At 44.9% G+C, this 24878-nt stretch overlaps 1 protein-coding gene across 3 annotated transcripts in view; it reads right to left on the bottom strand.

The window, feature by feature from the left end:
• Positions 1–24668, bottom strand: part of PI16 (peptidase inhibitor 16) — a 29185-nt gene extending 4517 nt beyond the window's left edge. Inside the window, exons 1-3 of one of the 3 annotated variants that reach the window (XM_083509398.1) lie at positions 24247–24668; positions 12738–12956; positions 681–790 (exon numbers count right to left, since the gene is read on the bottom strand). In XM_083509398.1, coding sequence (XP_083365524.1) covers positions 681–790; positions 12738–12956; positions 24247–24420 — 503 coding nt within the window. In that variant the 5' untranslated portion in view covers positions 24421–24668. Of the gene's footprint in view, positions 1–680; positions 791–12737; positions 12957–14646; positions 14782–23289; positions 23482–24246 lie in introns of those variants that run through there. The other 2 variants (XM_083509397.1, XM_083509399.1) reach the window with 2 other exon arrangements.
• Between the last annotated feature and the right edge of the window lie 210 nt (positions 24669–24878).

The raw sequence follows: 24878 nt of genomic DNA, 5'->3' as shown, positions 1-24878 counted from the left end.
TTTCAGAAGGAGGGAGGGCATGAGTCAGGAGTAGTCACGCCCACCTCGGGGAGCGATGAAACGATCAAGAGGAAAGTGGAGAGTTGGGTGCGCGCGCCAAGTTCAAATGTAGCGGAAGCTGGCGCAGTCAGCAGCCCAGAGAGTGAGCCGGGTCCCAAAGCCCGCCGCAAGGAGGCGGAAGGGTCAGGGGGGTCTGCGTCAGAAGAGAGTAGGAAGGGAGAGACCCAGGGGGGCAGAAGGACCCAGAGACGGAAGGAAAGGCGCAGGAGGTGGAGCAAGGCTAGGGTATTAAGCTGGTGCGCTAGAGGCGGGGACTCAGACTGGTCTTCGTCGTTCTGACCTAGAAGAAGTAGGGCTGCACATTGCAGTTTGGAAATGGAACCTGTAATCCAATAAAGACTCTTTGAAACTGAACGCTGGCTGACTTGGTCCTATGTGAGCTGGGACTGGGTGGCAGCCCTGACAGGTACTATGCATTATTTTTAGTATTACCACCCACCCTTCACCAGAATACCTCAGGGCGGCTCACAGCAATGTAAAATAAAACATAAAAAACAGTTGAAAATAAATTGCAGCAACTGCACAAGCAGGAAGAAACAACATGGCTCCAAGCACACATTCCAGCCAGGCAAAAAAAAACTCAGGAAAAAACACCCCGGCCCCAACAAAATGAAACTTACGGTGGCTGATAGTTGCAGACTACCAAATGCATGTCAGTGTCATTCAGGAATTCCAGGGTTTCGCAGAACACCGTCCCACAGCCCATACGCTCACTACTTGCCCAGACCACCTATAGAAGTAAGGAAGAGCAAGTTCTGTTTGCTATTGCAGTCAGAAAAAGAATTGACAGATATCGCCACCCTAGTCTTGAAGCATTTGTATGGAAGCCGCTGGTCCCCTGATGGCAGCACAGCCCATGGGACTACGTGGGTGACATCTTTATTGCTATCTCAGTGACAAATTAAAACCAAAGCCAAGATACCCTCCACCTTTTGGACCCAAAGAATGGAGCCCCATCACGACAGAGTCTGCTCGTTTTAGTAACGATATGGGGATATACAGTGGTACCTTGGGTTACATACGCTTCAGGTTACAAACGCTTCAGGTTACAGACTCCGCTAACCCAGAAATAGTACCTCGGGTTAAGAACTTTGCTTCAGGATAAGAACAGAAATCGTGTGCTGGTGGCGCAGCAGGAGGCCCCATTAGCTAAAGTGGTACCTCAGGTTAAGAATAGATTCAGGTTAAGAACGGACCTCCAGAACGAATTAAGTTCTTAACTCGAGGTACCACTGTACATGAGAAGAGCCTGCTGGACCAGGCCAATAGCCCATTTACTCCAGCATCCTGTTCCCACAGTGGCCAGTTAGATGCCTACGGGAAGCCTGGATGCAGAGCCAAGTGCTTGTGAATCCCCAGCAACTGGCAGAGGCACATCGCCTCCGACAGAGGAGGTAGAACACAGCCATCATGGCTAATACCATTTCCCAGGCTTTACCCTCAGCTCTTCCCAGGATGACATAATCCAGAGGGGTTCCCTCAGCCTCCTCTCCTTGGGAGTCCTCTGGGCAGACGCTGCTGCTGCCACCCCTGGTCTCTGAGCTGCCCCCCACCCCAAAGAGAGGTGCCTCCTCACACTGCCCCACAGGGGCCTGGGACTTGTCTCCCCTCCCCATATCTTTATTGGTTTTATTAAATATTACATCTATTCCATTCATTGTTCAAAATAAAATAAAATGCAAGAAAGAAAGAAAGAAAGAAAGAAAGAAAGAAAGAAAGAAAGAAAGAAAGAAAGAAAGAAAGTGTAGCACCCTGCTTGTGGTTAACGCTTAGCTGGAATGAAATATTCAACGCAGCAATAGAGAATTTAAAATAATTATTTATTTGTCAGACAAATAAATGAGAGGCACAGTGGTATATGGTTACCAAGCTCTGGCCTGGCCTCCTGCCATTATGGCCAGCACTTATATTCCCTTAATCCAGCCCCCTTTGCTCCTCCTTGGGCTGCCTCTGTCCAATCAGCCTGGTTGGATTTCCTATTGGCTGATTGCTATATCCAATCCTAAAAGATACACCCACATCCTCCTGTCCTTATAAGGAACACAAACAGCTATATATTGTTACATCTATAAATGACAAATAAGTAGTAATATATCTTACATGTGTCTCAACAAGGAATCTTAATTACCAGCTCACCTCTTGCCCTCCCTGCCCTATTGCCTTCTAAAACAAATGGTTAATCTTAAATTTTTATCTTAAACATATGTCAAGGATCTTGAGTTTCACATCAACATTGAAAGATATCCTTCATTTGAAGGTTTCTAAACAAATGTCTGGCAGCTAATATATCAGGACAGCATTTGATGGCGTCTTCTTGTCTGGCAAGAGGCTGGACTGGTGGCTGACTTAATTTCAAGATAAATACAACTCTTCTAGCATTTGTTAAATCCTTTGCATAATTACATTTAAGCCAACATATTTAATACACAACACAGATAGCCTCTTAAAAGGAATAAGGCCTTTTTAAAGTAGAGAGAGAAAGAAAGAAAAGGACTCAGTTTAAAACAGTTTCAGAAGAAGCCTCCCCCCCTTCAGCAAGCTGCTTTTCCCATTATCTGTTTAAGGAAGAAACAGCTTTTAAAAAGACTTCCCAGCTAGATGCTTTAAAAAGACTTCCCAAAAAAGCCTCTCTTTCTCTGTCAGCTAGATGTTTTTTCTCCCATTTACCTCTGGCCTTAGAAAATACAGCTCAAGGTTTTAAGAGAGGCCCATGGTATCATTTTACTATTTGCCCATTCCTAATTATATTTATCTCTGCCTTTGTTATCTTCTGTAACATGTAGGGTCAATGTCCTGCTTTTAGTCTGTAATTTCAGCTTTTATGACTTTGAGAATTGTTTTCTGCTATCAATCAAAAAGGGGGCCCCTTGTCTTAGGAGAATGGCCAAGGTTTTCTCTGCCTGGCATTGAAACATTTGAAAATCTTTTAGGCTCTCTCTAATATACAAGTCCTGATCAAACATTAATAAAATGCAGGCTTATGCCTGATGCCTCATTCCCCCCTTTCAAGCTCAAGGACCTTCGTCCCAAGTGTCCTTGATAGCTTGACCTTCATCATATTCCTGAGGTAAAGCTCTGTATAGGGCCATGATATGAGGTAGAGTTTCATTTGAAACCATCTTGCTAATTGTACTTCTAAAACATGAAATGATACATGGCATCATACATAAAACCATTACCACTACTGTCAAGAAAAACAAGCAAGACAATAGTATCCCTTTGAGTCCTGTGACATTAGGTAACCAATTGGTGAGCCATCCCATATCCCATCCTTCCCATGTTTGTACTGGGACATGTGCTATATTCTCCATTTTTGTGGCCAACACACGGATTGCCTCACCATTATCTGAAATGTTAAAGCAACAGGCATTCCCTGTCAAGTTCAAGACTCCACATAGGCCTCCCTGCTTGGCAAGTACATAATCCATTCCCATTTTCAGCTGCAAAATGGCGGCTCTACTTTCATCCAATTGTTGTGCAATAAGTCTCAAACTCCGGGCCGTTGCATTGGTTACAAGTTCCACTACTGCTTGCAATCGAATTATTCTGTTTAGATTATAAATAGGATCCCGTGCCCCTTGTATGAGCTCACCAGGATTCCAGGAGGCAGGATCATAATAGGCTATAATGCGCTCTGGTGGCCAATCATCAGTACCGCTCCAACTTTGGGTACTTCCTCCTGCTATATGAGAAATATCAGCGTTTCTTCGTGTACGCTTGGGCAAATTAGTAGGCATAATCCACATTGGTGGTAATACCCATCCCAGGAAACAAGTCCCACTCCATTTGGAGGGGAGTTTCTTGTATGCCCATTCTCCACATATCCACCACAACCATCGTGTCTGAGGTCTTTGGTACGTGGAGTACAGAAGGCGAAATAGCAAAAGAGGTAGAGAGTTCACAGTGCAGTATGTTAGATTGCCTTTTTCTGTCACAGTTATGTTCCATACCACTTTCCATGCATGAATAAAAGGAGGTGCACAGGGCAAGGCATCCCGAGTTCGATAGGTAGTATCGTGTGCCCAGGTATTCTTAATATTATCCCAAGTATAGTGACAATGAGAAGAGCCTATCATGGTAGAATCAGCTGCATCTGATGATTTATGTACACAGAATTCCCCTTGTACAGGTATAACTCGTAATGGTTTAGTTGAGTTCCATCCGGGGAAATTCTGTACTTCTGTTTGGTGTGGTATTTCGCTTACCATACCAATGGCATCTAATGGTATCGGTAATAAGGGCATACCTCCCTCTGAATCATCTGGCCCAAGAGAGCAAACAAGGCAATTGGTCCTATTTGCAACATTGGCTACCATTTCAGCTAAACCTACCCACATATTGTGGTCATGGTGGAATCCATATTTAGTCAATTTGGCCAGATTCAAGGACCCTTCCCCTTCCCAAGGGATCAGGATTAATAATAGAATCATGTTGATGTCTAGCATATGCATTCCTTCCACAAAAGATTACCTTATAGTGATAGCAAATAAATATTAGTCCCAATATAATTCCCCCAGTGACAGAAATGGGGAACCACCAAGACCAAAACATATATCCCGAGGATCCCCAATGAGTAATATCTCTGATAATTGTTCCACAAGGGGGTGGGCAGTCAATTAATTGTATAAGAGAATCTTTCCTTTCACAATCGCTGGTTCAGATGCTCCTCAAGCTTCAGGCGTGCGCAGGTCAGCCAGCTTCCAGGTTGTGGCTGCAGCAGGCCGGTCGTCTAATGTTGCCCGTGACCTAGCCCGTTCCCGGTAGGGCTAGATACAGGGGTTTTTGGAGAGAGTCAGTTTAAGAGGATTAGAGGGGTCACCTTTGCACGTCCAACTGCCTTCGGACTTCTTCAAACGGGAGTGATGAATCCAGGGGGTCACCTCAGCTACCTTCACCGCTGTTGGAGTAGAGAGCAAGACGGTGTAAGGTCCACGCCACTTAGGTGCAAGTGGATCACGTTTCCACTCTTTCACCCATACGCTATCGCCAGCCTGGAACTGATGAATCGGCTCGGCAATGCTGCACGGCGTGCGCTCGAGGACCCACCTGTTAAGAGAAACAAAAACACGGGAGAGAGATTGCACTTGTCCCTGTGTCACATGGTCTCCTATTTGTTTAAGATCAGCTGGAATATCCTGAACAAAGGAGGGCGGTCTCCCATACAGGAGCTCAAAAGGTGACAACTTAAGTCTTTTTGTGGGTGCACACCGAACACGAAACAGTGTTATGGGTAACACATCTACCCATCCCAATCCCGTTTCCTGGGTTAATTTTGCCAATTGGGTTTTCAGAGTCCGATTCATTCTTTCAGTTTTCCCTGAACTCTGAGGCCTATAGGCTGCATGCAGTCTCCATTTCACTTGTAGGACTCGACATACTTCTTGTACTACTTGATCAATGAACGCTGGCCCATTGTCACTTCCAATGCATCTAGGTAATCCAAACCTCGGGATCAATTCAGTGAGGAGTCTCTTAGTTACCTCTCGTGCCTTTTCAGTTCGGGTGGGAAAAGCTTCAACCCATCCGGTAAGAGTATCTACAAACACAAGGAGATACTTGAATCCCTTAGAAGGGACCAGCTCTGTGAAGTCCACAATTAGGCTTTCCATGGGGACATATCCCACATGTTGGATTCCAGGAGGTTGTACCGGTCCCTGCCTGGGATTGTTTTTAGCACAAAGAACACATTTCTGTGAAATGCAAGTTGCTAATTGTGATAGGTTAATAATATACAACTTCCGACTGAGACTCTCTCTGGTTGCAGTACCACCAAGGTGAGTAGATTCATGATAATTTCTTACAATTGTGCCTGCTAGATGATGAGGTACATAAATCCTATTGTCTGGCAGGATCATCCAACCGTCCTTCACAACTGCTCCTTCCTGTTCAGCCCACTTCCTCTCTTCTGGGGTATAGTGAGGTTTAACTTCTTCTGGAGCTACCTCTGGTATGAGGGCTGCTATAAATCCTCCCACAGGCTTTTGGGCTGCCTCTCGGGCTGCTTTGTCAGCAGCATGATTTCCTCTGGTTATTGGATCCCTTCCTCGTCCATGACCTTTGCAGTGCATTACAGCAATCTGTTCTGGAGCCCATACTGCTTCTAACAGGATTTCTACTTCAGGTCCATATTTCAAGGCCTTCCCGTGGGCTCCTATTAGACCTCTTTCTTTCCATAGAGCACCATGTGCATGCAGGGTTAAGAAGGCATATTTAGAATCAGTATAGATGTTTGCCTTACATCCGGCTGCCAATTGCAGAGCTCTAGTTAAACCTATAAGTTCAGCTTTTTGTGCTGAGGTGCCAGCAGGCAAAGCTTCAGCTTCCACAACTTCCTCATTGGTGACCACAGCATATCCTGCTCGTCTGGCACCTTCATGCAGGTAACTGCTACCATCAGTATAATATACAACATCTGGATTTTTCAATGGTTCATCTTTCAGATCGGGTCTACTGGAATAAACTTCATCCATTATTTGGAGACAATCATGTGATTCTTCATCATCTACCTCTGGTAGGGGCAGCAAAGTCGCTGGATTGAGCATATTCACTACTCGTAGATGAATCCTGGGATTTTCACACAATAGGCCTTGGTACCTAGCCATCCTTGGGTTCGTTAGCCAATAACTACCCTTATATTCCATGAGTGTCAGAACAGCATGAGGTACATTCACATACATCGTCTGGCCGAAGGTAAATTTATCAGCTTCTTTGACAAGGCTGGCAGTGGCCGCTACTGCCCTTAGGCATGGAGGCCATCCTTTTGCTACTGAGTCCAATTGTTTTGACAAATAAGCTACTGGACGGTTCCAACTTCCTAATCTCTGGGTCAGGACTGCCGCTGCAATCCCATTCTGTTCATGTACATACAGCTGAAAGGGTTTTTCCGAATTAGGCAGTCCAAGGGCTGGGGCCTCCATAAGTCGTTGTTTGATAACTAAAAAGGCTTGTTGCTGCTCAGGTCCCCATACGAATGGGTCCTTTTCTGCACCTCGAGTGCTTTCATGTAAGGGTTTGGCCAGACTGCTGAAATCAGGTATCCATAGTCTACAAAACCCTGCTGTTCCCAGGAATCCTCTGAGTTGTTTCCTTGTGGTAGGTTCCTTGATAAGGCAAATAGCTTCTTTCCTCTCTGGCCTCAATGCTCGTTGTTGGTGTGAGATGTCAAAGCCCAAATATTTGACCTTTTCTAAACATAACTGTGCCTTTTTCTGGGAAACTCGGTAGCCAGCTTGCCAGAGCAAGTGGAGCAGTTCCTCTGTACCTTCTTTACAGGTATCAAAATCCTTTGCTGCTAGTATAAGGTCATCTACATATTGCAGAACCACCTTTTCTCCAGGTATTGAGGGGTAACTTGTTAGATCCTTCGCCAAGGCAGTGCCAAATAAAGTTGGGGAATTTTTGAATCCCTGGGGCAATCTCGTCCAAGTTAGCTGGCCTTTTGTTCCTGTCAAAGGGTCTTCCCACTGGAAGGCAAATATAGGTTGGCTCTGTGGTGCCAGCCGGCAACAGAAGAATGCATCTTTCAAGTCCAATACAGTAAAAAATGTTGCTTCTGGTGGGATCAAACTCAGCAGGGTGTATGGGTTTGGTACATTTGGGTGCAAGGTCTCGATAGCCTGGTTTACGAGCCTCAAGTCCTGCACTGGCCTGTATTCATCTGTCCCAGGTTTTCGAACAGGCAAAAGGGGTGTGTTCCATTCTGATTGGCAGGGCTTAAGCAGACCATATTTTAATAGGCGGTCCAAATGTTTCTGGATGCCCTCTGCTGCTCGCCGGGGTAAAGGATATTGCTTTACAGATACAGGGGTAGCCATAGGTTTTAAGGTTACTACAATTGGAGCTATATTCTTGGCCATTCCTGGTGGGCTATTTTCGGCCCATACTCCTGGTGGCACCTGTAGAGTTCGGAGGAGCTTGTTTAACTCTGTATCCAATGTGGGTTGGACTTGCAGGGCTGACATTAGGCGCCATGATTGTTCCTTAGGTACTGAGAGGGAAATTATTCCTGCTGCCTTTGATGGCAGTTTCATTTCTGGACCTCGAGGAGTGAAGGTGATTTGGGCCTGCAATTTGGACAGCATATCTCTACCTAAGAGAGGTATTGGACACTCAGGTATATACAAAAACTGATGGGTTAAACGATGTCCCCCAATCTGGCATTCCAAAGGTTGGAGGAAAGACCTCTTAGCTGACTGACCAGTGGCACTTTTAATGACTACACTTTTGGATGCCTTTTTCTGCAATAGTTCTGGGAGTACTGAGTATTCAGCCCCAGTATCAATCATAAAGTCTATTAAATGGCTTCCTAATTGAATCGTGACCGTGGGCTCCTGGAAGCCTAACTTTATGGAGTCCGGTCTTTCCTAGTCTTGGGTAAAATCCTCCTCTGCCAGTCCAATGACATTGTCCCTACTCCGTCCTTGCCCAGGTCTCTGATATCTTCCATCTCGAATCATTCCCCGTCCCCGTCCCTGGTTTCTTGGGCCGGAGCCTGGGCCTGGGCCTGGGCCTGGGCGTACTTCTTCCAACCTCAGGGGTTCAGGACACTCCCGCTTCCAATGACCCTCCTTCTTGCAATTTGCACATTGATTCCTTCCCAGTGGTGGATTCCTTCCCCGCCCTCTTCCTCCATTTAAGGGGCGGTAGTCTTGCTTTACTGCTGTGGCTAGCATTACCATCTTTTCCTTCTGCCACTTCTTCTTCTCTTGTTTCTCAGCCTCATCCCTATTCCGATAAACTCGGCGTGCAATGGCCATAATTTGGCTCATCAGCATCCCTTCCCATCCTTCTGATTTCTGAATTTTCTTACGAATGTCAGAAGCGCACTGGGCCACAAATGTAGCAGTAATCATTCTGCTGTTTTCAGGGGCTTCAGGGTCAAAAGGAGTCCATATACGATAGGCTTCTTGCAGCCTCTCTAAAAAGTCTCCTGGACTCTCATTTGGTTTCTGTTCTACTTCTGAGACTTTAGACATATTAGTGGGCTTCTGGCATGCCCTGCGGATACCTTGCACAAGCGTCTGGCGGTAGGTGGTAAGTCTGGCCAGGTGAATTACATTGTTTGGATCCCAATTAGGATCTTCCAAGGGAAAGTTGTCTTGGAGATGACGGTCAATATTAAAAATATTTCCCACTCTGGCCTGCTCACGCAAATATATCTGTGCCTTTTCAATTATGTCTCTCCTTTCCTCAGTGGTGAACAGAGTATTCAGGAGCTGGCGGCAATCTGTCCAAGTAGGACTATGAGTATTTATTATTGAAGTCACCAAGTCCATCATAGCCTGAGGTTTTTCTGCAAAAGATGGGGTGTGTGTTTTCCAATTCATCAGATCCGTAGTTGTGAATGGAATATATTGCAGAGTCGACGTTCGAGGTGGCCTTGGTCCAGGTAGCCCGTTAACCAGCACAGGCTCCTCAAGTGCATCAAATACTCTTCTGAGAGGGGCTACTACGTGATCTTTCTCTTCGCTTTGCTCTAGGGGCCTCAAATCATAGGGGATGGTATTTGTCCCAAGGCGTTCTTTTAGCAGCTTTATACGCCTGGCTGTATTGCTTGCTGACCGATTAAGGTCTCCCTGTAACTTCTGTAATAATTCTCTAGGACTTGGATGTACAGGAGTTTGGGGTAGGCAATCAGTTGTTTCACTAAAAGAGACTGTAGATGGAGTTCTACTGGGACTCACAGATGGAATAACCACTTCTGCTTGGGCTTTATTATAGGCCTCCAATGCCTCCTGAAGATATTTATCATAATCTATCAAGGAATCAAGTTCTGTGACTCCAGCCCCATTATTCATTCCACTTTCTTGCCTTGGGGTTACAACTGGTGGAGTGTTTGGATTAGGCTCCCTTCGATGTGGAGCATAGGGTGGAGGTGGAAGCAGCTCTTCCTCTGGTCCCTCAAAAATGGGTTTGAGTTTATTTGGCAAGATTCCTTTCCTGGCTTCGGCTTTTACAGCCAATAATTTGCATCGTTGGACTTTGCATTCCCTTATCCATGGAGGATTTTTATTTAATGTGCTCAGCCAGGAATCTATATATGAAAATTGTTCTGGGCACCCTCCAATTTCTTTGGCAATGTTAGACCAAAGTTTGCTTACTAAATTTATATCAAAGGTTCCTTGAGATGGCCATTCAGTATTTTGCTTCGGCCACTCTAATTCACATAACGTTCTCAAGCGCTCTGGCGTCATTTTGACTCCATACGCCCCTGAGAAGGCTTTCTTAAAATTATTTAACATACATTCAAGAGGTGTATTTTCCCCTTTTGAACCCCCAACTCCCATTGTATGGCCCTGTGAAGTATCCACTCAGTCACTCACACACACGCTTCGTGGGGTTTCTTGCCCAGATGGAGTCGCCTCACTGGGAACCGAAGTACTACCCACTCCACACTCAGGTCAGCTACAGATTGCTCTGTACTTTCTCACACATACAATGCGCTGGATACTTCACCACACACTACCTCCCAACTTCCCCTTTTCCCCCACCAGACCACCATCTGATATACCCAACCACCTAGCGTACTCAGTTCCCACTTACTGAGACGCAGAAGTTTGATCAAGACTTCTCTTCCTCCCAATTAATTGGAGGGCCAAAACCCCTTAGTGCACTTACCCCTGGTTGGTTCCGTTTCCCCCCGGTCCGTCGCCGCCAGTGAGCAGGGTATCAGACAGACGAGACTTCTGCGTTCCCCCTGGAAAAATTTACCAGTGCGCGCTTGGGTAAGCAGTTTAGAGATCCTCTCTCTTGTACCCTGCTCAGTAGAGCGAAGGGGCTGCGTTCCAGCAGACCACTTATCCGAGTCACAGGGCACCATAAAATGTAGCACCCTGCTTGTGGTTAACGCTTAGCTGGAATGAAATATTCAACGCAGCAATAGAGAATTTAAAATAATTATTTATTTGTCAGACAAATAAATGAGAGGCACAGTGGTATATGGTTACCAAGCTCTGGCCTGGCCTCCTGCCATTATGGCCAGCACTTATATTCCCTTAATCCAGCCCCCTTTGCTCCTCCTTGGGCTGCCTCTGTCCAATCAGCCTGGTTGGATTTCCTATTGGCTGATTGCTATATCCAATCCTAAAAGATACACCCACATCCTCCTGTCCTTATAAGGAACACAAACAGCTATATATTGTTACATCTATAAATGACAAATAAGTAGTAATATATCTTACATGTGTCTCAACAAGGAATCTTAATTACCAGCTCACCTCTTGCCCTCCCTGCCCTATTGCCTTCTAAAACAAATGGTTAATCTTAAATTTTTATCTTAAACATATGTCAAGGATCTTGAGTTTCACATCAACATTGAAAGATATCCTTCATTTGAAGGTTTCTAAACAAATGTCTGGCAGCTAATATATCAGGACAGCATTTGATGGCGTCTTCTTGTCTGGCAAGAGGCTGGACTGGTGGCTGACTTAATTTCAAGATAAATACAACTCTTCTAGCATTTGTTAAATCCTTTGCATAATTACATTTAAGCCAACATATTTAATACACAACACAGATAGCCTCTTAAAAGGAATAAGGCCTTTTTAAAGTAGAGAGAGAAAGAAAGAAAAGGACTCAGTTTAAAACAGTTTCAGAAGAAGCCTCCCCCCCTTCAGCAAGCTGCTTTTCCCATTATCTGTTTAAGGAAGAAACAGCTTTTAAAAAGACTTCCCAGCTAGATGCTTTAAAAAGACTTCCCAAAAAAGCCTCTCTTTCTCTGTCAGCTAGATGTTTTTTCTCCCATTTACCTCTGGCCTTAGAAAATACAGCTCAAGGTTTTAAGAGAGGCCCATGGTATCATTTTACTATTTGCCCATTCCTAATTATATTTATCTCTGCCTTTGTTATCTTCTGTAACATGTAGGGTCAATGTCCTGCTTTTAGTCTGTAATTTCAGCTTTTATGACTTTGAGAATTGTTTTCTGCTATCAATCAAAAAGGGGGCCCCTTGTCTTAGGAGAATGGCCAAGGTTTTCTCTGCCTGGCATTGAAACATTTGAAAATCTTTTAGGCTCTCTCTAATATACAAGTCCTGATCAAACATTAATAAAATGCAGGCTTATGCCTGATGCCTCAAAAGAAAGAAAGAAAGAAAGAAAGAAAGAGGGAGGGAGGGAGGGAGGAAGGGAGGGAGGAAGGGAGGAAGGAAGGAAGGAAGGAAGGAAGGAAGGAAGGAAGGAAGGAAGGAAGACACACTGCCCGATAGGGGCCTGGGACTGGTCTCCCCCCACCCCCATCTTCATTAATTTTATTAAATATTACATCTATTCCATTCATTATTCAAAATAAAATAAAATACAAAAAGAAGGAAAGGAAAAAGAAAAACACACTGCCCCACAGGGACCTGGGACTTGTCTGTCCATTCCCAACAGCAAGGGCTGGGCTCCCTTGCCTGCTTGCTTGCTTACTCCAAGGCTGCCTCAGCTCCTGGCAACCAGCACCCCCTGGCCAGCCCCAGAGGCACCATTCATCTAGGGAGCTTGTAGCCAGGGCTGCTGCAACAAACAGCTGTGCAAGCTTTTGGGAGGCAGAGACCTGAGAGGGCATCAGAGGAGGAAGGGAAGGAAGGGAAGAGGGACAGAGGCCCTCTGTGTTGCCCACGGCACCCCTGACCATCATTCAAGGCACTCCGGGGTGTTATGGCACACTGGTTGAAAACCACTGATATAATCAGATACCTGTGTATAGTGACCACACATCTGCCCTTCTTGGCAGGTTAATGTTGTCATATTATAAAAGGCATACTCGTTGTACCACTCATCTACCGCCATCTTCACATCCAGGTCGCCAGACATGGCAAAGAGGTTCTCGCCTCGCCGTCCGCGCTCCGCATTGTGTTCCCAGATGCATTTTGTTGCGTAGTCCTTGGCAAAGGCTTCCAGCTCTGGATCCCAGCTCTGAAATTAGGACAAAGCAGGACATCACCATCACACAGAACGGCTTCTCATACGGGCCAACTGCAGGAGTGCTTCCCACTGGAATTTGGTCAGCGTGCATGGCCAGCCTAGCAATAGGAAGGCCTGGAGCTCAGCCCAAGGCGAGGGAGCTGTTGTCATCAGAAGGAAAAATGGGAGTCAGTCCTCAAGGTAGCTTTTCCAGCTTCAGTTATAAATGGTTTTCACATGTACCCTTCCTAATTAGCTAGTGTCTCCAGCAGCAGCACACTTGTTTAGAGACCTCTGGGTGGTTCAAGGCATCTGTAAGGCACAATCACAATCATTTCTGGCTATTTGGAGAACACTGGACCTCTTCAGGTGCCTTTGCAAATACCAGTCCAAGGCAGATCTGTCTGCAATATCCATAGTGAAAATATTGCAGCATCGCTTAACCTGCTTTACTGCCGAAATGGTTGAACCACAGACAGCACAAGATGCTTCTCAACCGTAAAGATTACTGTATATTCATTTATATAAATAAATAAATTTAAAGTAGCAAAACATTGGTGTTCAGTTGACTCTTTTAGATGTGGCAAAACATTTTTAAGCCAGGGAGCTTTAAACATTATGCAGGATGAAGAGCTAAAATTATGGGGCAGCCACTCTAGACTGCAAGTTGGAGATTACATTTTTTTAAGGCTCCAACTCTTGGTTTGCAATAAACTACTATACCAGCAAAACAGAATTAGTGCTGTCCTCACTCTGATGAGCTAGCTTACTACAAAAAAATCATTTTTAAAAATTAACTTATTATTTATTAACTGCATTTATAGCCTGTTCTTCATCCAGAAATGTTCCCAGAGTGGTTTATGTCAACAAAAATGACACCGTTTCTGCCTTCATGACACAAAAGGAAAAGGGGATGAGGAGGGAAGAGGAAAAACAAGCAAACCAAGGCACAACATTCTTAATGTTACAAAAGATCTTATAACAGCCAGCTAGGAAGAAAAAGGCCTTCTCGGAGTTCAAAAGGCAGGCCTGTCAGACCCCAGAGTCTGTGACTCAACCTTCCTGGTCAGCCAGAATTTGCTGACTTCATAGGGTGAGGCTTTGGCCTTCTGGGTGACCAGATGGAGCCTGCCAGCTTCTTATCACTCCTGTCACTAGAGGTAGACCTGGTGCAGTGGGCAGCTGACTCCACCACTTCCCACTCCCTGAGCAGATTGTTTGCTGCTCTTCCTCACAGGGCAGTTGTTTCTGAAATCCTCCATGAGGATTTTATGTGGAGGAGCGTGAAAAAATGCTTCCCAGATGTCGTAATCTAGCACGTCAGGGAGAGGGCCGCCATCCAGGACTCTCACAGCCTACCACCTCATTTGGCGTAAGGTGCAGGATGGCTTCGGAGGCCAGTAGCAGAGCTGAGGTACAAAGCCCCCCTCTCTCCCTCTCAACCCTGCTAAGAGGAAGGTACAGTAAATATGCAGAACTCCTCCCTGCTGTGAGGATAAAGTCATGCCCAGTTTAACAGCTGTGCTTGGCCAGAGCCAATGCAAACATCTGGAAAGCTTGTTACTTAACAGAGACCAACAGCTGCTTGCCAGCAGATCCCTCTAGTGCTGTGATAGACAGTCCCTTCTTATCCAGCTGAGCTCCACAGGCTACTTTAGCAGCAGCAGTTGCTAAGCAGGAAGAGCAGAGAGAGTTTACGTACAAGAGAGTGCGGTTAGGGAAGGTTACAGTACAAAACTGAGGCAATGTTTTCTTCTTCTTCAAAGGAGCTGCCAGTGCTGCTGCGCTGCCATCCAAAACAGTCAAGCAAAAGCAAGAGACAGCCTTGACTAACAAATTCTGAGGCCCACCCCTCTAAGACATCTTGGATCGAGCCCTTTGCCGCAAGGAATGGTGTGTCATCTATTTGGTCAGGAGGAGAGAGAGATTTGCTTTGGTGGAGGCAGAGGAGGAATGGTCCTGGTTCCACTTCGCTTCCAAGCGTGAAGCTATTCTTGACATGGAATCCAGCATCCCTATGGTGAATTTCCCACCCTGTTCTGGCCGCAGGTTTTGTTGAACTCAACACACTGAGTTTCCTCTCGGCTTTCCAATGTGACAGGCAGGATTGGGGAGTTCTACAAAACAATGCAGACTGAAGGGTGGGAATCTCAGCACAGAGCTAGAACAATGCACAATGGAATTGTATGACTATGACCATGTGGAGGAAGGTAGGGGGGGAAAGCCCTGCTGAGTCAGGCCAAGGGCCTACCTAGTCCAGCATCCTGTGACCCAAAATGACCAACCAGATTGTTCTAAAAAGTCCACAAACAGGACATGCAGACAACAGCTTTGCATGAATTCATACACCTCTAAATTGTCCCCACTTTTCTCTGAACTAAATTGTGCCAAAAATTGTAACCTTTCCTTGCTAGAGAGCTGATCCAGCTGCTGGATCACTTTGGCTGCCCTCATCTATACCTTTCCCTGTCCTACAATATCCTTTTCGGAGGGGCAACAGCTAGAACTGTGCACAATATTCTGACCATTTGGCAAATGGGCAAGCGGTGCAGATCTCTGAGCAGAGGTGATATATGCAGAAAAGGTCACACCGCCCTGCCCTGTACTACCTTGCAGCTTCAGGATCAAGTATAAGGGAAGCTCCAGATAGAGTGCATTACAGAAACCTCAATGTGAATTTTGGAGAAGGAAAACTCTGATCCTAAACCTCTGCTGCTTTGCAGGATATCTCCGAGAGAAGAAAAGACTAAGGTGTAAACCAGGGGTAGGCAATCTAAGGCCCGGGGGCTGGATCCAGCTCAATTGCCTTCTCAATCTGGCCTGCAGATTGTCCGGGAATCAGCGTGTTTTTACATGAGTAGAATGTGTCTTTTTATTTAAAATGCATCTCTGGGGTATTTGTGGGGCATAGGAATTTGTTCATTTTTCCCCCAAAATATAATCCGGCCCACCACATGGTCTGAGGGGTGGTGGACCGGCCCACGGCTGAAAAAGGTTGCTGACCCCTGGTGTAAACCCTTGCACAAATCTGGAGCAGGTTCTCTAAGACGATTGGATGGTGCCTTGTATGCCTCCTTCTGGCAATTCCTGCAGCCAAGCTGGTGCCAAACGTATTGCTCTGCTTTCCCTTTGGACCTCCACACACCCTCAGGCGGTCACTCCAGTGCTGCTATGATTTTTCAGTGTTTTGACTTCACCCCCGGAAGTGCATTCCATTGTCTCTTGAGACAGATGGATGCCACCACCAACAACAACGTTTTAATGTTCTCTATGTTAATATTTCATTTGGTGGATGTCAAAGCGAGATTTAAGTTCCCCATAGTTATTTTATTGTAATATTTGGTGGAGTTTTAAGGAGGAAGGTCTGAGTAAATCAAAGCATTTAAGAGAAGGAGTCTCCTGTGGTTTTTAAATAAACAGCTGGAACTTTATTCAGCCCAAGTGGGATCCAGCAGCAGGTCAGGAAACTTCTCTTGAAGGTCGCTTTGAGGGTAGCTAGTCTTTTTATTGATAATTATTGTTGTTATTTTATTGTTATAATTTATTGCCCAGCCTTCACCCAAATGTCCCAGGGTAGGTTACAATAATTGAAAACAGCTTGAAACAGCTGACAAGCACAGAAACAAGGTGGGTCCTAAAAATATGCATCTCAAGGGTCATAAGCCAGGATAAAGGGGTGTGTTTTCAGCATTTGCCAAAACATGTGTAATGAAGATGCCAGACACACCTCTGTGGGGAGGTTTTTGTTGCATGACTTTTGAGGATGCCAAGGAGCACATATAGAAGCAGAATAGGAATCTTCACAGTCCTGCATTGCAGATGTGAATTTTCAAACTCCCATAGGAATACATGGAGACTTAGCATATAAATACAGCAGAACGGTAAATCTGAGCTGCTAGAATGGACTCCCCTGTCCCAAACCTACAGCACTTCATGGAAAGTACCATTTTTGAATGCATCAACATGTGGAAGTTTAAAAAAAACAAAAACGTCTTGCCAATAAAAAGGTAGCCTGTCAGGGTATAAGTTCAAGTTCCTTTATGTGCTAGTTTTTTATCTGCATGGAGTTGGTTATTCAAAGATCTGTTGTAAAAAGTGGTTCTTTGACCTTTAGTCTGGAGTGACATAACCCATTCTCAGAACCATCTTCATCAGCCTGGTGCCTTCCAGTTGTTCTGAACTAGCGCTTTCATCAAGCTTGGCCACCCGAACCATGCTGGCTGTAGCTGTTGGGAGATAGAGTCAAAAATATCTGAAGGGCACCAGGTTGTCAAAGACTGCTTTGGAACTTGCCACTTCATTCCCACCTCATTCTGCTACAAAGATGGAAGGCGCTCTCAATTGTGGTTCTCTCCGTTTCCCATTTTCCCAGTCTTAAAACCATTTCTCCCCATTCTGCAGCAATTGAGGATTTTTAAAATAAAAAATCATCAGCATCTTGGTGCGGATTTCTCCTATTATACACATTTTTATATGCATTTTTTTTTACTAATGTGCATATTTTTGCAAGCATTTTTTCCTAAGCTCATGCATTCTTGTGTGCTATTTTCATCAATATATTCATTTTTACACACACTTTCCCCTAATATATGCATTTTTATTTTTAAAATACTGTTTGGTTGGTGAACTGAATAGCAAAATTCAGATAGGTGAAAATTTCAAAGGCTAGCTGCATTTCAGTTCACAGGTTGTTTCTGAAAGTGCAAACCTGGATTGATTTGACTTCAAACGAGACCTGATGTCATATATAATAGTCATATGTGGGCATGGTTTGAAGAAAACAACTTCCTTAATTGGGCCCACAGTCACCACCCCAACTGCCTTATGTCAGGCATGGGCAAATTCTGGCCCTCCAGATGTTTGGGACTACAATTCCCATCATCCCTGACCACTGGTCCTGTTAGCTAGGGATGGTAGGAATTGTAGTCCCAAACATCTGGAGGGCCGAAGTTTGCCTATGCCTACCTTATGTTCCTGTTTTGGCTGCTGCATCCACAATGCAGGTTATCCAGAATGCAGTGCTGATAGCAGCACCTAGCACCTATGAGCCTTTCCAAGACCACCACAGATGCCTGCCATGTCCTCACTTCCTGCCTGCTATAATACAGTAGCACAGAGTATTACGGAACATGCAGTTCTTCAACTGGCTATTACAACTGCCTGGACCTGAAAGCACTCCCCTCCCATAGTACAACATAAAAGGTAAAGGTAAAGGGACCCCTGACCATTCGATCCAGTCATGACCAACTCTGGGGTTGCGGTGCTCATCTCGCTTTATTGGCTGAGGGAGCCGGCGTACAGCTTCCGGGTCATGTGGCCAGCATGACTAAGCCGCTTCTGGTGAACCAGAGCAGCGCACAGAACCGGCGCTTACCTTCCCGCCGGAGCGGTACCTATTTATCTACTTGCACTTTGTTGTGCTTTCGAACTGCTAGGTTGGCAGGAACAGGGACCAAGCAACGAGAGCTCACCCCATCGTGGGGATTCGAACCACCAACCTTCTGATCGGCATGTCCTAAGCTCTGTGGTTTAACCCACAGCGCCACCTGCGTCCCTATAGTACAACATATCCCTTCACTTACAAAATATTATGACGCCCCTCCCCTTTTGATCCTGGAGAAAGCTGTGGCACACTTGCAGGAGGCAGTTAAGTCAGCTGGACTTCACCCTTGGATTTTGATCTGTGCTGGCAGAGGAAGTTGGGGATTTGGGAGGCTGGCCACACATTTTGAGAAGTGTCTTCCAAACTACCAAGGTTGTCTCCAAGCCCAATTCCTTCAATTTACTGGACTCTATGCTAACAATCATGGCGTCTGGGTCAAGAGGGAAGGTCTGCTGCCGCCACCTGTGGTGCTGAAAAAATAAAATTTCGATAAGGAATGAAAGGTCCTACTGCTACTGCTAAAATATCAGCCCAGCCCAGAATGCTGAAGGCAACACCAATTGGTCATTTGCAAACAAGGCTGTCAGATTTGGGAATAGCCTAGCTCAGTGGTTCCCAATTGGGGGTCCGTGGCACCATTCACATAACAAAAACATTTTCAAAAGTAGGGAGTCCATTGCTTGGCTTTTGAAAAACAAGGGGCCCACAGTACTTCGCTATTTGGGAACCACTGGTCTAGCTTATAGTTTTCTGGGGAGAAGGTGTTACCATTAAAACTATTAGTTCTGTGATGCAATCATTCTCATTTTTCTTGATCAAAATAGCTTTGAAAGGTTGGAAGAACAGAAGGTCAGTTCCTGGGACACTAATTCCTCCCCCTCTGGGGCAGCCCTCTGCATAATTTTTGGGAGGGGCTGAAATGGCAGGTCCAGCTTGAGTTTATTATTCCCTTTTTCGTGAACCAGAGCCAGACTCCATATATAAGGATCCAACAGCTGGTTTTCTTGTTCCATTAGAATATAGTTTGGCAGACATAGCTTAATGTATATATAAAAATTTCCAAGGCAACCAGTTCTGCTGATCCAAACAAAATTGAAAAGTGTGACTTCAGAGAAGGGGGGAGGGGTTGGGAACAGAAGAAACTGACCGCAAGTTCTGATGTTAAAGGGGGGTGGAAAGCATAGTGAGAAGCCTGAAGCAGATGGAGGTAACTTTTAGCATCCACATTTTGAATAGAGAGAAGGAGCATTTCCAGAAGTAGTACTAGTACTTAGTACTAGTACTAGTACTACCACACAGGATACATCTAGGAAGTATAGCATAGGGGCTGACATAACTGAAATTATTTAAGCCCCACGGTTGCCATGTCACCTGAGCAGATCCCGATCAGTTCATTTTTTGGGCTAGCAGCCATCAGACCATTCCTATCTGTATTGCAAGTATAATCAAACACGAGACTCCTGAGACACACCTGATAATCTCAAAAGCCTTCAGCTTGGAGGCAGCCTCACAACATCAGCAGGTCTTTCCCACTCTTCAGGCCAGAAGTGAAACAAAATATATACACATCAGCACGTTTTGTTCCACTAAAAAGCCAAAGGGTCCGTCCAGACGAGTAGTTCTTCACATTTTCACAACGTCCTGCTGAAGGCCAGATGGAGCATATTGTTCTGGTAGTTGTTGATCTGCAGCTGCTTCCAGTTATAAAGTTACTACTTCTTACCTTAAGGTTTAAATAGCTGACAAGGCCTAGGTACTGCAGAGCTGCCTTTCTCTGCATGTTCCCTCCAGTGTTTTCTGGTTGACATCAGAAGCCACAACTGAGATGGGGTGGGTGGGTACAAGAAGCAGGGTCTTTTCAGTCATGGCACCAATGCATTGAAATGTCTTTGCTGAGATCTGTCCAGTCCCATCTTTATATGCATTCCACCAGCTGGCTAAATGTGGTTTTTTAGGAGAAGACAGATGTTTTTCTAGCTATCGTTCCGCCGAGATTGATTATATATTGCTGTCTGATTATGGGTCTGGTTTATTGACAGGGTATTATTTTAAATGTCTTGTTGTTAGCTGATCTGAGCTCAAGAACAGAGGGAAAGTGGGCTATCATTAAAAATAAATCCATGACCTGCTACAGGAAATCACTTAAGGAAAAAGCTCACCACATTCCATGCTCCATTGCTGTTTGTGCACCACTTACTGAGAGAACCACATACCCACACACCAACTGCAGGAGGACATATCTAATTAAAGGGCTATGAATGGTTCTTGGCAGAATTCTTACAGCAGGGATGGGTAACCTCAGACCCTCCTGATGTTGCATGATTCCAACTTCCATCAGCCCCAGACAGCATGGCCAGTGGTTGGGGATGATGGGAGTTGTAGTCCATTAACACTTGGAAGAGCACTAGGTTAGAAAACCTCTAAAAAGTTTTAGACTCTTACTAGTTATCCTCTTCAATCAGAGCTGTTCTTTTTGTGTTTCGGTTGCACCCCTACAGTCACTCACCACAGACACCTGGTGGAGCTCATCTGCTGGCTTTTTTGGGGAAAAGCTAAGCCCACCACCAGAAGGTTGGTGAAAACATAGGACAGGGCCTTGTTGGTGGCAGCACCCTGATTATGGAGGGAGGTTAGACCTGGGGAGGTTAGACCTGCCCCCAGCCCTGGTGAGTTTTGTTTTGGAATGAGGGTAAAAACATTTTTATTCTGGCTGGGTTTTGACATTATTTTAATGTTGGTTTTTAAAGTTTGGCTTAATTCTGTTATTGCTTTGAATTGTATTTTCTTTTCTTCTAAAGCCACCCAAAAGTGATGTAGAATATTTTAATTACTTTTAAAATAAAGTATTATTAGCATCCTGCAACAGGCAACTACATGATCTTATCTCAAGCTCCAGCCTCCTTAAAGTATCAAACGTATCAGGATGTGTATGGCTATGCTTGTACAATTCAGAAAATTCAGTATTTTTAAAGAAAACAATTGCAGTATTTCAGAAAGATATGCATATGTACAAGAACCATGAAAAGATTAATACAGGCACAGCTGAGGTATAAAAGTGAAATAAAATTAAATCCATCTGTATCAGCCTAGAAATGCCCAAGACGTACAATGCACTTGAAATGTCTTTTTAAAAGTGGTTTTTATGCTGAATAAAGCCAGCATATTTCACAATTCAACAGCATTTAGCTAAAATTTGTTTTTCCGACTAGTTCAGTATTTATTGAACTTCTAACTCATATTGTACCTATACACTTGTGCTTAAAAGAAGGCACCCACCCATGTATGTTTGTAGCATCAGGTGACGTCTGCCATGGCTTCCAGTATTTTGCAATGACAGGAGACAGTTCATATATTCAGCTATGAGTCACCATGTGGGGGGAAACGTGTAGTAAAATTTTAGCCTGTGTGTGAATCTGCCCCAAGCAAATATGGTCCACTAAGCAACAATAACAAAGTAACTAAGCGTCAGTTTATTCTTGAAGGTATTTTTGTTGGCTGTATGTTTAAGTGTGTGTGCTCCCTCCTCCCCCTCAATCCTTTTTCCTTGTGTGTCATGCCTTTCTAGAGATTGTGAGCCCGAGGGCAGGCTCTGTCTTAGTACTGATTTTCGTAAGCAGCTCTGAGAACTTTTTTTTGGCTAAATGGCAGGGTACAAATGCCGTAAATAAAATAAACATGATCGTTGCATATCTTGCTTAGCTAACACAAATCTAAGGACCTGCTTTCCGTTGTATGATTAATCTCATCACAGAGAAGCTGAGAAAAGTGATAAACCCAAGTAAGGCTGGTGATCATTTGTCATCCCATCACTTATCACTCACATTGAATGTGAGTCTAATTTTGGGTTAATTTTTATATTTGAAAAAAGGGTTTGTCATCTGTACACAAAACTGTATCATAATGGGGGCAGCCGTTGCTGCCAAGAAGAGATGCTTTTCAAAGTCATCCCCCGCTTACCTTGCTAAGCCATTCTTATCACCCAGGTTCCTCCAAAGCTTCTCCTACCTGCTCCAGCCATGGAAGCATCACCTACCAGCTATGCTAGCTAAATGGGATAGCTAAGTTCAGAGGCAGCATACAGTTATGTGCTCTTTCCCCCACGTCCTCTCTGAAAACATCACAGACACATTTGGCCAGCCACTGCCGGAGCCATCCTAGATGTGATGTGGGAGATCCCAATGGGTCAACACTTAAATGCAGGCACCAGGGAAGGGCTTGCCTATATACCCTTCCCCACCCATGGCTAATACCAGTGGCAGGACGACAGTTTAGATTTAGTTACAGGCATAGGAGCAAAGTTTAACCTGCCTCCCAATCACACTGCGGCTCTGATTTCCTCCCCACAGTTGCTTTATAAATCTCAAAAAGAGTCAATATTCGGGAAATCAGTTGACAGACCTCCCATATTCCATCTACTTTGACTTTTAAGAGGTCTGGGTTACATGCAGATGAGTTACTTACTGAAGATCACAAAAGGTACAAGGCAGAGGTGCAATTCTAGCCCCAAACATTAATTATCCGGATCATTCCCCCCCCAAAAAAAATAATTCCACATTTCCCACTGGCAAACCCCCCAATCAATTCATTTACTCACTTCTCCTGCCCCCCAAAAGACAGGGAAACCCCCTTTTCTCTCACCTCACTTGTGCTTGCCCAGCCTTCCCTCAGTACAGCCTGATTTCTTGTTCCTCCCTCTGCCTCCAGTTCAAAGAGGCAGGACTCAGATTTAAAATGTCCAATCAGCAGGCCCTCGACATCCCAGCCAAGCCAGCCTACCGCCAATAAATTGCATTCTCCATCAAAACATCGTGCAGGTGGCGGTCCTTCGGCTTTCACTGCAAAGCAGGTAAGCAGTGAGTTCTCCCACCCATTTCCTGAACCTAAACAAACCTGAATCACCATCACAGGAGGAGAAGCTGAAGCAATAAGCCCAGCAATGAAGAAATAAATTTAAAATGAAACCTTTTTGCGGGGGGTGGGGGGTGGAGATGGGTAGAAGTAGGTATTGCGGATCTTGTCAACAATGATGGCACAGGCACTATCCAATAGATTCCTGTTGAAACTAGATGACCATGTTAACACACAGGGTCTCACTAGTAATGGTGCTACCATCAGCTGGGCTGGAGGAAGGAGAATCATTTGTAATCAGCCATGCCAGAGTGATGTCTGAGTGCCGAGTTTCCTGCAACAGGAGCACAACCAAAAGGGAAGAGGTCTGTTTTGTGTCCCCTGAAACTAATGAGTTACAAATGTGCAGCCTGATCTTTTTTTTATTTTCTTTTTTCTTTCAGTATGTATAGAAGTCCAAATGATGCTCTGGTAGAACTGTGATCCAAGTAGCTGTGCGCTCTCAGTACAAACAATAAGGGTGGGAGGGAACAAAGGAAAAGGAACTTGCCCCAAAACGACAAAGCTGCTTGATATCATAACCAGGCACAGAATTGTGGTGGCTGGGTCCAAGCTGCCTTCTTTAACTTACACTAATTCATCACAGGAAGCTGATAAAATGCAGGTGATCCTTCCATTGGAAAAGCTGCAGTGAAATGCTTAGTGCTAGGGTATCTACAAAGCTCAAACTCATTTAAGGAAACAGGCTTCTGAAGTTAACAGAACACCTTACAAATAGATCACAGTGCTTATAACAAATATTTGGCATGTAAAAGTACACCATGGAGATCTACAGAGAAAATCAGTCTAGGTGCTCATTTCAGTTAGAACTGAAAAGCTTTGCACTTACTTGTCTCAGTCACTTAGTTAGATGCAGACGCACAAAAGAAAGGGAAACTCTAAACAATCATTTTATTAAACAAACAAACAAACAAAGTCACTCTTTCCAGAGAAATATTCTGAGCAAGAAGACAGAAAGTCTCTGAATCCCCACATTACAGCAAAGTCCAGGGCTGCCCACGGCTCACTTACCATTTTCAGCATATCTGCAGCTGGAGGGGAAACCTTAGCACGATACTGATTGTGCAGGTCCACGAGTAACTTCTTGTCCTCCTCTGTAAAAGAGCAGCCGAGCTCCATCGCTGTGAGCAACAGGAGGAGGAGGAGGAGGAAGAGGGGGGGAATTTGCAGGCCTGAGCTCAGCATTGTGGCACTGTCTTGTTTTAACAGCCCACGGGTCTGGCAGACAGCTTTAAATCCCTTCCCAGAGTAAGGAACACCCAAAGCCCAAGATCGCAAGGAGGAAATTTATCTTTTTATTAGAATGCCTTTCGGAGCCATAGAGGGGACACACCCATCTCACAGAGTATCATTGATGGAAGAAGAATAATGGTCCTTAAGGGACGGTCAGATGAGCCATGCCCATTCGATGAAATCAATTGTGTGCATGAAAATGATGCATCAACTGTTCCTCCAGTAAGAGGAACTCTGGCTTGCGGGGTCATGGTGCTGTAACCTGATGCTGAAGCATACCAGTAACCCTAAGCATGATCCAGCCCATTTGTGCACATAACCCATCCCTCCCCTCACTTTCCAAATAGTTTACATGATAACCAAACTCAAAAACTACCCTCACTCATCAGCAAAATTATGCCAGACACAGT

The sequence above is a fragment of the Podarcis liolepis genome, assembly GCF_965112155.1.
Source record: "Podarcis liolepis genome assembly, chromosome: 6".
Taxonomy (NCBI): domain Eukaryota; kingdom Metazoa; phylum Chordata; class Lepidosauria; order Squamata; family Lacertidae; genus Podarcis; species Podarcis liolepis.
The sequence above is the reverse complement of the archived record's forward strand: the minus strand, read 5'-3'. Positions and strand labels throughout refer to the sequence as shown.